Genomic DNA, 11,430 nt, shown 5'->3' with positions numbered 1-11,430 from the left:
ACAAGTAGAGGAAACGCAAAGGGAGCTCGGCTCCTTTGATTGAAATTCGAGGAGGTGTCTGAGATATATCTTTCTTAGTGTGCTTATACTTATAATTTCAGCTTTAGCCATTTTCTCCATTAGATCTGAGAAGTTAGAGAAAGTAGGGCGGATGAAATTTCTAGAGAAGAAATTGACAGTGAAAGCTTTGATAATAGAGGAATTCCATACAGAAAATATGGATATTTTAGTAATTAATGGAATTTTGGTATTTAAGTAATTTTTTAAGAATGGATCCCACTTTTGTAAATGAGTAGGATGAAAAAAGCTTAGGTGGCGTGTTGACTGGCATTGACCGGTCATTTTGACCGGCTATACACCAAAGTGGGAGGTCACCTATAAGTTCATACATATTAGTGAGACAAATTGAAGGTTGTATACCAAAGTGTGAAATAGGGTAAAGGTTGTACACCATAGATGAAATTTACCCGTTGATTTAGTGGTTAAGGTCAAGTCGCTTAAGTTAGATATCGACCGAGTTCAAGTTTTAATGTACATAGAAAATTTTAATTGGGAGAGGATTTACCTAAATGATTCTGACGTGACGAGCCTAAAACCGAAAAATCAATAAACTATGAAAAAATTAATAGTCAAAATTAAAATGGAAAATTACAAAATTGGGTTAAATGGGAGACCCATTTACATATTTAACTCATCTACTCGACCTACTACATATCTAGACTATTTTTGTGTGACTTTCCTAAAATACCCTCAATATGTTTGTAATTTTACGACACGTCTGTCTCCCTCCCGTCTGACTTCACGAAATCGTTGATTTCACGAAGTCTGTGAAGCTAACGTTGGTTTAGTTGATGATTTTAATTAGCATATGCGAAATCTGGACGTATTTTTAACCAAATTTGCGAAGTGGTATGTAACAACAAAAAGGCACAACAACAAGGGATTCTCTAGAATTCATGAAATGGAATGAGAGACAAAAATCTCTCTATATTATTATACCAAAAGATCTTGATGAAGAATACAATAGTGAACCATTTATATAAAAAGAAAAGAATGACAGCTGTGGACAGCTCTCAACTAAAGAACAAAGCTAACATGTATACAATTCCACACTAACTATCATAGACCTAACATCAATTTCAACACCCCCCTCTCAAGTTGAGGATGGTAGATTGACTAATCCCAACTTAATTAAACTGGGCAGTATATGAGGAGAACTCAATGGTTTAGTCAGGACATCAGCAAGTTGATAATTACTGGTGACATAAGCAGTAGAAATGAAACCAGCCACTAGACATTCTCTCACAATATGGCAATCGATAGCAATGTGCTTTGTTTGTTCATGGAACACTGGATTAGATGCGATATAGATTGCAAACTGATTATCACAATGTAATAGAACTGGCAGAAGCAAATCAATGTTAAATTCCTTGAGCAAATAGGCTAACCACTTGATTTCACAAACAGTAGAAGTCATAGCCTTATACTCAACCTCTGCAGAAGATTTAGTAACAGTACCTTGCTTCTTGCATTTCCAGGAAATAAGAGAGTTTCCAAGAAGGATGCAATATCTTGTTACAGACCTTCGAGTAGTCTTACATCTCCCCCAATCAGAGTCACAGTAAGCATTAAGTTTGAAATCAATATTGCTGAGATAAAATAATCCTAAGGTGCAGGTGCATTTAAGATATTTTAAAACATGCATTACCATTTGCATATGAATTTCAAGAGGATTGGCCATAAACTGACTAAGCTGTTGGGTTATGAATCCTATATCAGGTCTGGTAAATCCTAAATAAAGAAGTTTCCCCACTAACCTTCTATGTTGATCAGGCTGACTGTGAACAAGGGAGTCAGGCTGACTGTGAATAAGGGAGTCCTCAGTCAATTGCACATTGCTAGCAACAGGTCTAGTAAACCCTTAATGACTCACTGAACACATATCATCATTCGGTTTATTCCAAAACCTTCAAATTGCTATGACGTCAGGTGGTGTACCATGTCATATAGTAAACGTCCTGAGAAATGTCATCACCCAATTGGTCCTAAGGTTTCAGATCGTTATGCCGTTAGGTGCGCATCTTATCATATAGCTAAGGTTGTAAAAATGCTAGGCGCTAGTTGGGCAGACATGACCCTCGATGATTAATTAGTGATTAATCGAATTTGTAGTTTTGTATTTTTTATTTGCTAATAAACAAATTGTTATATAAATTTAATTAAAATATACATTATACTATCTAAAAATAATAATATAAAATTATTTAATATATAAAAAATACGTACATTTGTAACATATATTTTAAAAAATATGCAAACATTAACATTTGAACGACAATATAATTGAAACAACTCAAAAGTGAATTATAATAAAACAAAAAATAAATTTATAATAAAAAAATACTTTTGTCCATCATTTCTAAAAGCATCTCCAATGGATATAATGAACCACTCATTATGCTCATTTAATAAACTCTCTTCCATTAGAGTGAGTTTAATATATTGAGCTTTTATCAACCACTTAATGTTTATTGAGCTTTTTAATTATTTATATATTTATATATTTTTATTTTTAAAATAATATGATTGGTTTAATTAATTGATGGATTCATTATGATTGGTTTAATTAATTGGTGGATCTTTTGTGATCGGTGGATCCCATTATGATTGAGTGGTTATAGAGTTTAACCATTAGAGTTAGATAGTTTAATAAAATGATGTTTATTAAATTGATGATGTTACATGTATATTGAGTAGCTGTGAGTATAAATCATTCAAAATGCTCTAAGCAGCATTGAGGTGGTCTAGGCAGAACCCAATCGATTAAAAATCGTCTTAGAATAAGAAAAGCGTTTAGATAGACTAATCGAAGAAAATCGGAATGAATTTTCGATTTCAAATACCTAAACAGTTTAAACGGGGTTCGTTTTGCTGTCTTCCTTTATATAATCTCTTGTGATCTAAGGACTCTCCTTATTCCATTATAATTCTATCCAATTTTCAAAAGTGAATAGGACAAAAATAATGACTAAATTCTGGTGAAACCGTCGTTGTCACAATTCTAAAAAACAATGGCATGCATGAATGAAGTTTGTTTCATCAATCTTATTTTATTTGTTTCAAAAAAAAATCTTATTTTATTCGGCAAAAAAAAAAAAAAAAAACAAACAAGAGAAAGTAGTGGGTGATTCATAATTTTTTGTTTGTTTTTTCCGACATACAAAAATACACAACTTATTATATATTTAAATTAAAAACTATTCATAAAATAGTATTAAAATAACAAGTTTTTTTTTTTTGGTGTAATGAACCCAAATAATAAGTTTTCATCCTAGAAATAATACATTATTACTAGGGTAACTAATTTATTGCTACCTAAGTAGTTTGTGCATATTATATCAGCCAAACAGTTATCCATTCATAAAATTTGTATAAAATGATAACTTTATTCTTATATCACTAAATAATTTATATATATTTAATTAAGTTGTATATAATTTTTTTTATTATATTAATATTTTTTTGATAAGAATTATGTTCATATAAAAATAATGTGTCCCCTATAGTTACTTTGTTTTTTACAAAGTACCGTTACTTGGTGCTCATATTCACCATTGGATTAATTTTATGCTCCATCATCAAATGGTGAAAACACACCAAGTAACGGTACTTTGTAAAAAACAAAGTAACCATAGCGGGCACCTAAAAATAATATTAGTAATAAATATTATATAATTATTTAGTACATTTTAATTAAAAAATATCCAATCAAATTTATAATATCATAGTATTTTTTTCTCAAAACAAATCTAAGTACTTTAACTTTGAAATAATAAATACATTTCATATAATATTTATTTTATGTGATATTTGTTATTAAATTTTTAATTATTAATTAATGACCGAGTAAATAAAATATAAATAAAATAGTAATTTTCTCTAACCTATCAATAAAACTAAAATTTATGAAAAAATTAATAGTTAAATTTTTTGATAAAAAAATAATAATTAATTTTAGTATATATTATTTTAGTAAAAAAATATATATATTTTTATAATTTATCCGATTTCTTAATTCGAGAGTCATACGATACTCTTTAGGTGGATCCTCCTCTACCTAAAGTTTTCTGCATATACCATGCCCTAACCACTCAAACAAACCTTAATTGATTTAGTGAAAAATATAATTTTTTTGAGAGAGTTTAATGAAATATAGTTAAACGATACATTATTGGTTTTATTTTTTTTGTAACCCTAGCATTATTGGTTTTTTAATGTAACATGTAACAAGTAATTTGTTTAATATATTAATTTAGCGAATATTATGACAATAATTTATGGTAGATAGGTAACTTATCATTTTCTATATAATTATGTATGAAAATATATTGTTTCAAAAAAAATGTATGAAAATATATTGTTAATATATTACGAGCAGTTAAAAAGATAAATTTTTTATTATTTAAATTAAAATATTATATTATTATAAATTAGTAGCCTTATTATCTTCGCTGAAATATTTTACTTCTCATCTCCATTGCAACATCGCAAAAAAAAGAACGAAGGAGATTTTAATTCTTATTGATAACCACAGTGCAATTTTAAAGAAGTTTCACCATATTAAATAATGAATTTTATTAATAAACATAATTATATAAATTGTGTTTTTTCTGCTACTTAAAAGATAAATTTGTGGGGGTAAATTTTACATATAATTCTTGAATTTTACATATATTTTCATTATGGCTCCATCAAAACTAAATATGATGGTCGTGAACCTTACGTTTTACTAACAAAATTGCTTTTTTTTTTAGTGATGGTCAATTTGATCACTCCAGAGATAACCCTCAATTATAAAACTGGTACGAATGATATCCTAGTAATTCTTGAATTTTTTTTTTTCGTTTTGAGATTATTTATGTGTTGTTTGGTTAGAAAAGAAAAAATAGATGTTTAAAGAAAAATATGTAAAAATTATAATTTAGAAAATTAAAAATCGTATTCTAAAGAAATATGGTTCTATCTAATTCTTCAAATTTTTTTATTATTATTTTGAGATCATAATTTTAGATAAAAACTTTTTTTCTTTTGACTAAAAACAGATAAAAACTTTTAAATAACCAAAAATAACCCATCTAAACAAATAAAGAAAAAGAATTCCATGTTTCACTGCCACCATCAAAGCGAAACAAGAGTCCCAAAAAAACAGGAGAGAAAGACTAAAATACCCTTGTATTTATTCTGAATACCAAATTAGTCCTGAATAATTTCAATGTCTTTCTGTTCATTTTCAATTTTTCATCGGCAAGCCCTCCGTTAGCAGCGAGAAATAACGAGCTCGTGAAAAGGATCGGAAAAGATGCTTCCCCAGCAATGGGCACCGCCTTGTGGGAATGAATGTACCCACAAGTACGCAGCTCTCACTCAGATTCCATGTTTGTAATCCTTCTCCTACCTCTTTATCCCTTCTATTTTCAATTAAATTTCATTGATTCTAGTTACTCTCCGTTCATCGTTATTAGATCTTAGATGTGGTATTTATTGTCGTTAAATGGTGCATTTCTAATCAATTGACTTGACTAGTGGATGAATGTTGCAGATTTTTGTAATTATATGCGTGTTTTCATATATATGAAGTGCATAATTTTGGAAAAAAAAGAAGTGCTTGAAAGGAAAGGAGTTGCTTCATATATGGTGATAATCAGGATTAATTACATATTTACATTCATATTCATATTCCTCCAACTATAAATGGAACGAAACTACCATAACTCTTTATTTTGTAATGAGAAATCCTTTGCTGTTTGCTGGAATTACAAGAATGAACAACAATAACAACAAAAAAATCCATGTAATGGATTTCTAAACAGACTCCAAGCCCTAGATAAAGGATATCTTGCTTCAAAGACACTGAAAAAAGGACTAGATTGTGTAATTGTAAAACTAAAGATAAAGAACAGTATTTAGCTAAAACATATGATCCCTTATTGAACGGATCATTCTGTTGAAAAATACAGTTTTTTTTCCATCCTTAATCCTAAATAAAACTTTCCTAACAATTTTTAGAGAAAGGTTTTTGATAAAATTTATCTTATTCTTCTTATGAATAATCACTAATCAGAGACCGAAATATCCGGAGGACTCTTCTGACCAAACAAGTAATTGTCATTTTCCGGAGGTGCCACTTGGATAACATGTCAACCATTTTTAACCATGTGAGAAATAAAAAAACAACAAAAATTAATTTCTTGCATCCTTAATTCTCATGTCCAAATAGTAGTGACTTGAGACCCACACGACATCTCGAGCAAATAGGTTCACTGATTTCCGGTCAACAGAAGAAACAAAAGTGAAACGGCTTGGGGTTTTTCGTTAACAATTAAAGTGTTATGATAATTATGTTCCATTTCTGGTAGTTAGGAGACCATGGATGTAATTAACTCACCTAATTGTGAAGTTAATTTGCTAAGTTAATTTTTATTAAATTTAGAATATATTAATTACTTGTGAGCTTTTCTAACGGCATTTTAAACGCAGAGGTGATCAAACCTAGCATTTTTCTATATTCAAGTTATTGCACATTATACAAGTTGCAACTTACTAGGTTCGAATAATTAGATTAGTCATTTTGTTCAACCTTTTTAATTGCGATTGCAAGATCATAAGGATCTATTGGATACTTCTTGCTGCAAATTTCGGTCTTAATCATTTGCTTCTGAATATCCAAAATCTAGATGGATATAGGTCAACAGAAAATCTAACTTTAATCTGTCTAACCAATATGATTTTTGCAGGGAGAGTATTTTGCAAGAAGGGATGTGATGCTGATGGAGATACATGGGAAGAATGTGAGTACTTCAGCTACTTTTCTACTTCATATGCTTGACAGTTGAAGGTTATGCTTTTCTAGAGAATCTGATACCTCAATAGGCTTACTCCAAGTCAGGAATCGGGATATTGTTTCTATTTGAAAATGATTCGTATATTCTTATCCGTTTCAATTTATGCAATACAAGGATGGAATTTCACTAGATTTAACTGTATTTTAGACAAAAATGTGTTTCAGTGTCGTTTTTGGTTCAGTTTATATAATTTTTGGAAATATATATTAAAGTGCAGTGCCGTTTTCTGGTTACATGAACTACTTTTGGTAATATATATTAATGTGCAGTGTCGTTTTCTGGTTACATGAACTACTTTTGGAAATATATATTAATGTGCAGTGTCGTTTTCTGGTTGCATGAACTTCTGGAAATATATATTGACGTGTAGTGTCGTTTTCTGGTTGAATGAATTACTTTTGGAAATATATATTAACGTGTAGTGTTGTTTTCTGGTTAGATGAACTGCTTTTGGAAATATATATTACCTTGTAGTGTCGTTTTCTGGTTACATGAACTGCTTTTGGATCTGACTTCACAAACCTCCAGGTTTGGCAGAGTGCAATGAGATATGCTACAAGGATCCTGTGTTTAAGGATCAGCAGTGGAGTGCTTACATTGACCGATCTCCTGGAGCTGCAGGTTACTCTGAGGTAATTTTTCCGATATGTACAGACAGTGTTAAGAGGGGAAGCAAAACTACCTTTAGTGTAGTAGTAGTAGTCTATGATAATGGGTATGCCATGGCACATTGAGCTCCAGCTAAACGACTGTGGCGAACTTTTTAATCCTGTAAATGGACAGCGGTAGCCTTAGAATCTTGCCATGGCACATTGAGCTCCAGCTAAACGACTGCCGAGATTTTTTTAATCCTGTATGGACAGCGATATCCTTAGAATCTTGCTTCCCTGGCTAAAATGGAATGTGGTTGTCTTACAGTTACATATAACAAATGTTGAGGAAGAACAGTAAATCACAGAGAGGTTGTTCTTGGGAGATAGCTAACCACCTTCAACCCTTTTCATGTTTAAGCACTTTTAACAGATTTTTTTCACTTGTTTAATCGTCCATTAGAGTCACTGTTCGTCAAATTTTATGGTAGAAGTTGGTATTTTCGGGAATTTTTGTTCTCAATGATGAGAGTATATAATGTGGAAGGAAGCATTTCATTGATCATAAAGAAAATGAGTGATGGTTTTTGTAATTAAATTCCTGTTGATCTTTTTTCTTCATACAGGAATGCTTCCATGCCTGTGTAGCTGGCTGTGGTTTTAAGGTGAGTTTTTTCTCATGGTTATCCTTTTTTAGGGTTAAGGTACAACTTTACTCCCAAAGCTTTTGGGGATTATTATATTAACCCCTAATAATTAGTTTTTCTCTCTCTCCCTCAACATTTACCGTAGCTCAGTTTTGTCCCTTTTCAAGTAACTACAGATGATGAAAATTACCAACGAACCAAAATCTATCAGTAATTACAAATCTGCAGAAGGAATTGAGCTAGGGGAAAAACGTTGAGGATGAAAATGAAAAAAAAATTGATAGGGGTTAATATGATTTTCCCAACAAACATTGGGGTAAAATTGTACCATAACCCATTTTGTTTTGGTTTGTCATGCTATCTTTTAGTTTCATGTAATAGATAGTAGAATCTTGCTTTATGTCATTCTCTATGAAGTACTTATACGGGTACAAGTACGGTAAACAAAGACACCAAATTATATAATATATATAGTGAAAATTTTGAAAAGATATATTACTATATAATCCATGGAATTAAAAGGGCCAAATTGATTGAACTTTGAAGAAAAGAAGAGAAAAGGGGAAAGAGTTGTAAATAGGAAATCGAAAGAAAAAGAGACCTAACGGAATAAATATAGAGAGAGGGATAATAGTGTGGCTGGCTGCAATCTAGGGTTTAGATGTTTAGTTTTTTTTTTTAATCCTTTTTTTGTGAAGTTAGTTAAAAAAGAATCCTATATTTATTTTACATAATTAACTCAAGGATTCTTGTCCCCCAAGTGTCCATATTAAAAAAAAAAAAAGATGGTGTGTCCGTGTCCCCAAAGTGTCCAACACCCGTACGTTAACCTTTTAGAAGTGTCGGTGATTCATGGTGTGGATTTCTATTGGCATTACTTGCTAAATACGATCCACAAGAATCAACGACCCCATTGTATGAATAAGTTGAAGAAAGAACGAGTTTTCTGATGACTTTTTCCCCTCCCCCTTCACCAGAACCGCCTTCGCCTCCCTCCCTCCTATCTCTTCACTTTTTTTGAATCATTTTTCAGGTGTCACTTGTTCAAATTATCATTATGAAATTATTTGCCGAAATACTTGCAAACTAGAATTAGATAATGTTCTTTGTAAATACATAAACACTTCATATGGCCATGTATAAGGAGAAGAACCAGGGGGTCACGGCCCCAAGCTGCCAACGACACCCTAAGAGGTGCTACGGTAGTTGGGGTTGCGTCTCAGGAGGGGCTGCATCAGCACCCTGTCCTGGTTCCGTAGCATTCCCTTTATGCAATAATGAAATTCTTGTTGTTTCTGGATCGCAGTTCGGTATGGAACCAGACAAAGTAGACAAGGTTCGTCCAAACAGGCCGTGCAAGCCTCCTCCCTCACCTGCAGTTCGGAAGCCGCCGCCACCGCTAGCCAAAAAACCCGGTGAACCTGCTGAAGACATGCCTTGTACTTCTGCATAGAAAAGGGGAGAGTTGAAAATAATGTACTGATGAGAAGATAGAGAAGCCTAATCAAATTTTGATAGATTCATAACCCAAGAAGATTTCAACAATGGTTCTTCCCAGTCTTAGGCCCTTTTTTCTGTTGGTAGTAAGTAACTTATGTTTTATCCTTGAGGGCAAATTACAAGGTTTTTGTAGCACACCTTGAATTAACAATTGTAAAGTTAATGAGTTCGAGTCCTAATGTATGCCATAAATTTTAATTTCATATATGTGGTTATGAAAATCAAACTAATTTTATATATGTGGTTATGAAAATCAGCTGTACTGCTGTAGCATGAATTTGTTTATTTTGGTGAAATAAGTTTTACCCTCTGCTTGGATAGACAATGATTTTAAATGAGAAGATTTATAAAAGTTTGATATGTATAATATTATTGTTTCTTTGAACAGAATTGAAACAAAATTTTGATTATGTTATTTCAGTATGAAAAAATATATTTCAAATGTCTCGACTCAAATATGAGTTTTCTTCTGGTAAAAAGATAAAGAGGAAAACAAATTTTGAGGACTATTTATATGAGTGCTTGTTTGTTTCTGTTTTTCGAAACTATTTTTTTCTTTTTAATTTTAAACAACCGATAAAAAAATGTTGGTAGAATGTGTAAAAATATCTATAACGTTTATCATCAGGAGTAAATCTAAGGTTTATAATGGTGCAATTTTATTCAACGTTGACAACTAAGAACAATTTTACTCCTAACGTTGTTAAGTTGATTCAATTTCAAACATTATTATAAAACACAGATATTTTGTTCCTTATTATGCACTAATTGCATATTTATAAATTCGACGAAATATTCGATTTTTTTTTTGTCAAACTCGTATAATAGGCAATATATTTTTAGTTTTTTTTTCATGTCTAATCATATGTTTGTGATATGTTACAAATCATGAGAAGTTTAGAGGACAATATTTATGACCTAGAAGACATTTTGACAAATTATTTCTCAAATTGACCCAACGTGTTAACGTTACTAGTAAAATTGCTCTTAACTGGGGTAAAATTGCACAATTTTAGATTTTAGGAGCAAAATTGTTTGTAGCTGTAAATGTTAAAAGTATTTTTGCATCTTATACTAAAAATGTTTGTAAAATTTTGAAATAATTGCTTTTAGCAGAAAAATCAATTAATATCTACTACCAATTAGTAACAAGCAAACAGAAACCGGTGAGCCAAACGACCCATAGTTTCGTAAAGTTCAAAATTCGTGATCATTTACGAAATTATACATTGAATAAATTTTTTCTTGAAAGAACTCATTTAGCTGTTTTTTTTTTTTTTTCCAAATGTGCTGTGTAGATTTATGAAAGCAAAAAGTATTATGAGGTAGTATTTGATTTTTCTTGTTTTTGTTAATTACTATATGTAGTTTTTTTTCCTTTTTTTTTTTGGGTAGGATAAGAAATGAAAAAACAAAACAAAAAGCCACTCAGCCCGGGATCAGCCTAGGAAAACTGACCCCCACCACATCCTTCAAGATCAAAGCAGAAATGAAGGTCGGAGGAGAAGAAAAGAAAGAGAGACCCAACATTCTAGAATGCCCTTCCACCGCAAGACGGTCTGCTACACGATTTTGCTCTCTATAAATATGAGCAAAACTAATGGAATCAAAGGAGGAACTAATCCTTCTAATGCCTTTAATTAAGTTAAGGCTACTAAAGCAAGAAGCATTGCTCGCAGAGATCAACTTGACCGCTTCAAGGTTATCAGATTCCACAAGAAGCTTTTTCACCCCAGACTCTTTGCTAATCTCAGGCCAGAAAAGATCCCCCAAAGCTCTGCAGAAAAGGAC

At 31.4% G+C, this 11,430-nt stretch overlaps 1 protein-coding gene across 1 annotated transcript; it reads left to right on the top strand.

Annotated features, from left to right (window-relative positions):
* Positions 1 to 5,276: 5,276 nt before the first annotated feature.
* LOC136232086 (uncharacterized) lies at positions 5,277 to 9,916 on the top strand. The gene is made up of 5 exons (XM_066021122.1): positions 5,277 to 5,435; positions 6,795 to 6,848; positions 7,431 to 7,534; positions 8,119 to 8,157; positions 9,446 to 9,916. Exons 1-5 carry the CDS (start codon positions 5,360 to 5,362, stop codon positions 9,590 to 9,592), a joined length of 420 nt encoding a protein of 139 aa, XP_065877194.1. The 5' UTR covers positions 5,277 to 5,359; the 3' UTR covers positions 9,593 to 9,916.
* Positions 9,917 to 11,430: the final 1,514 nt, after the last annotated feature.

Source organism: Euphorbia lathyris, chromosome 6 (assembly GCF_963576675.1).
Source record: "Euphorbia lathyris chromosome 6, ddEupLath1.1, whole genome shotgun sequence".
NCBI classification, from domain to species: Eukaryota; Viridiplantae; Streptophyta; class Magnoliopsida; order Malpighiales; family Euphorbiaceae; genus Euphorbia; species Euphorbia lathyris.
The sequence above is the reverse complement of the archived record's forward strand: the minus strand, read 5'-3'. Positions and strand labels throughout refer to the sequence as shown.

Excerpts from the sequence above, each read along its gene's own strand:
- LOC136232086 (XM_066021122.1), top strand. The coding sequence starts at position 5,360 with ATGCTTCCCCAGCAATGGGCACCGCCTTGTGGGAATGAATGTACCCAC. Across the intron at positions 6,849-7,430 it reads TGGAGATACATGGGAAGAAT|GTTTGGCAGAGTGCAATGAG; the intron begins GTGAGTACTTCA and ends ACAAACCTCCAG. Across the intron at positions 7,535-8,118 it reads GAGCTGCAGGTTACTCTGAG|GAATGCTTCCATGCCTGTGT; the intron begins GTAATTTTTCCG and ends TTCTTCATACAG.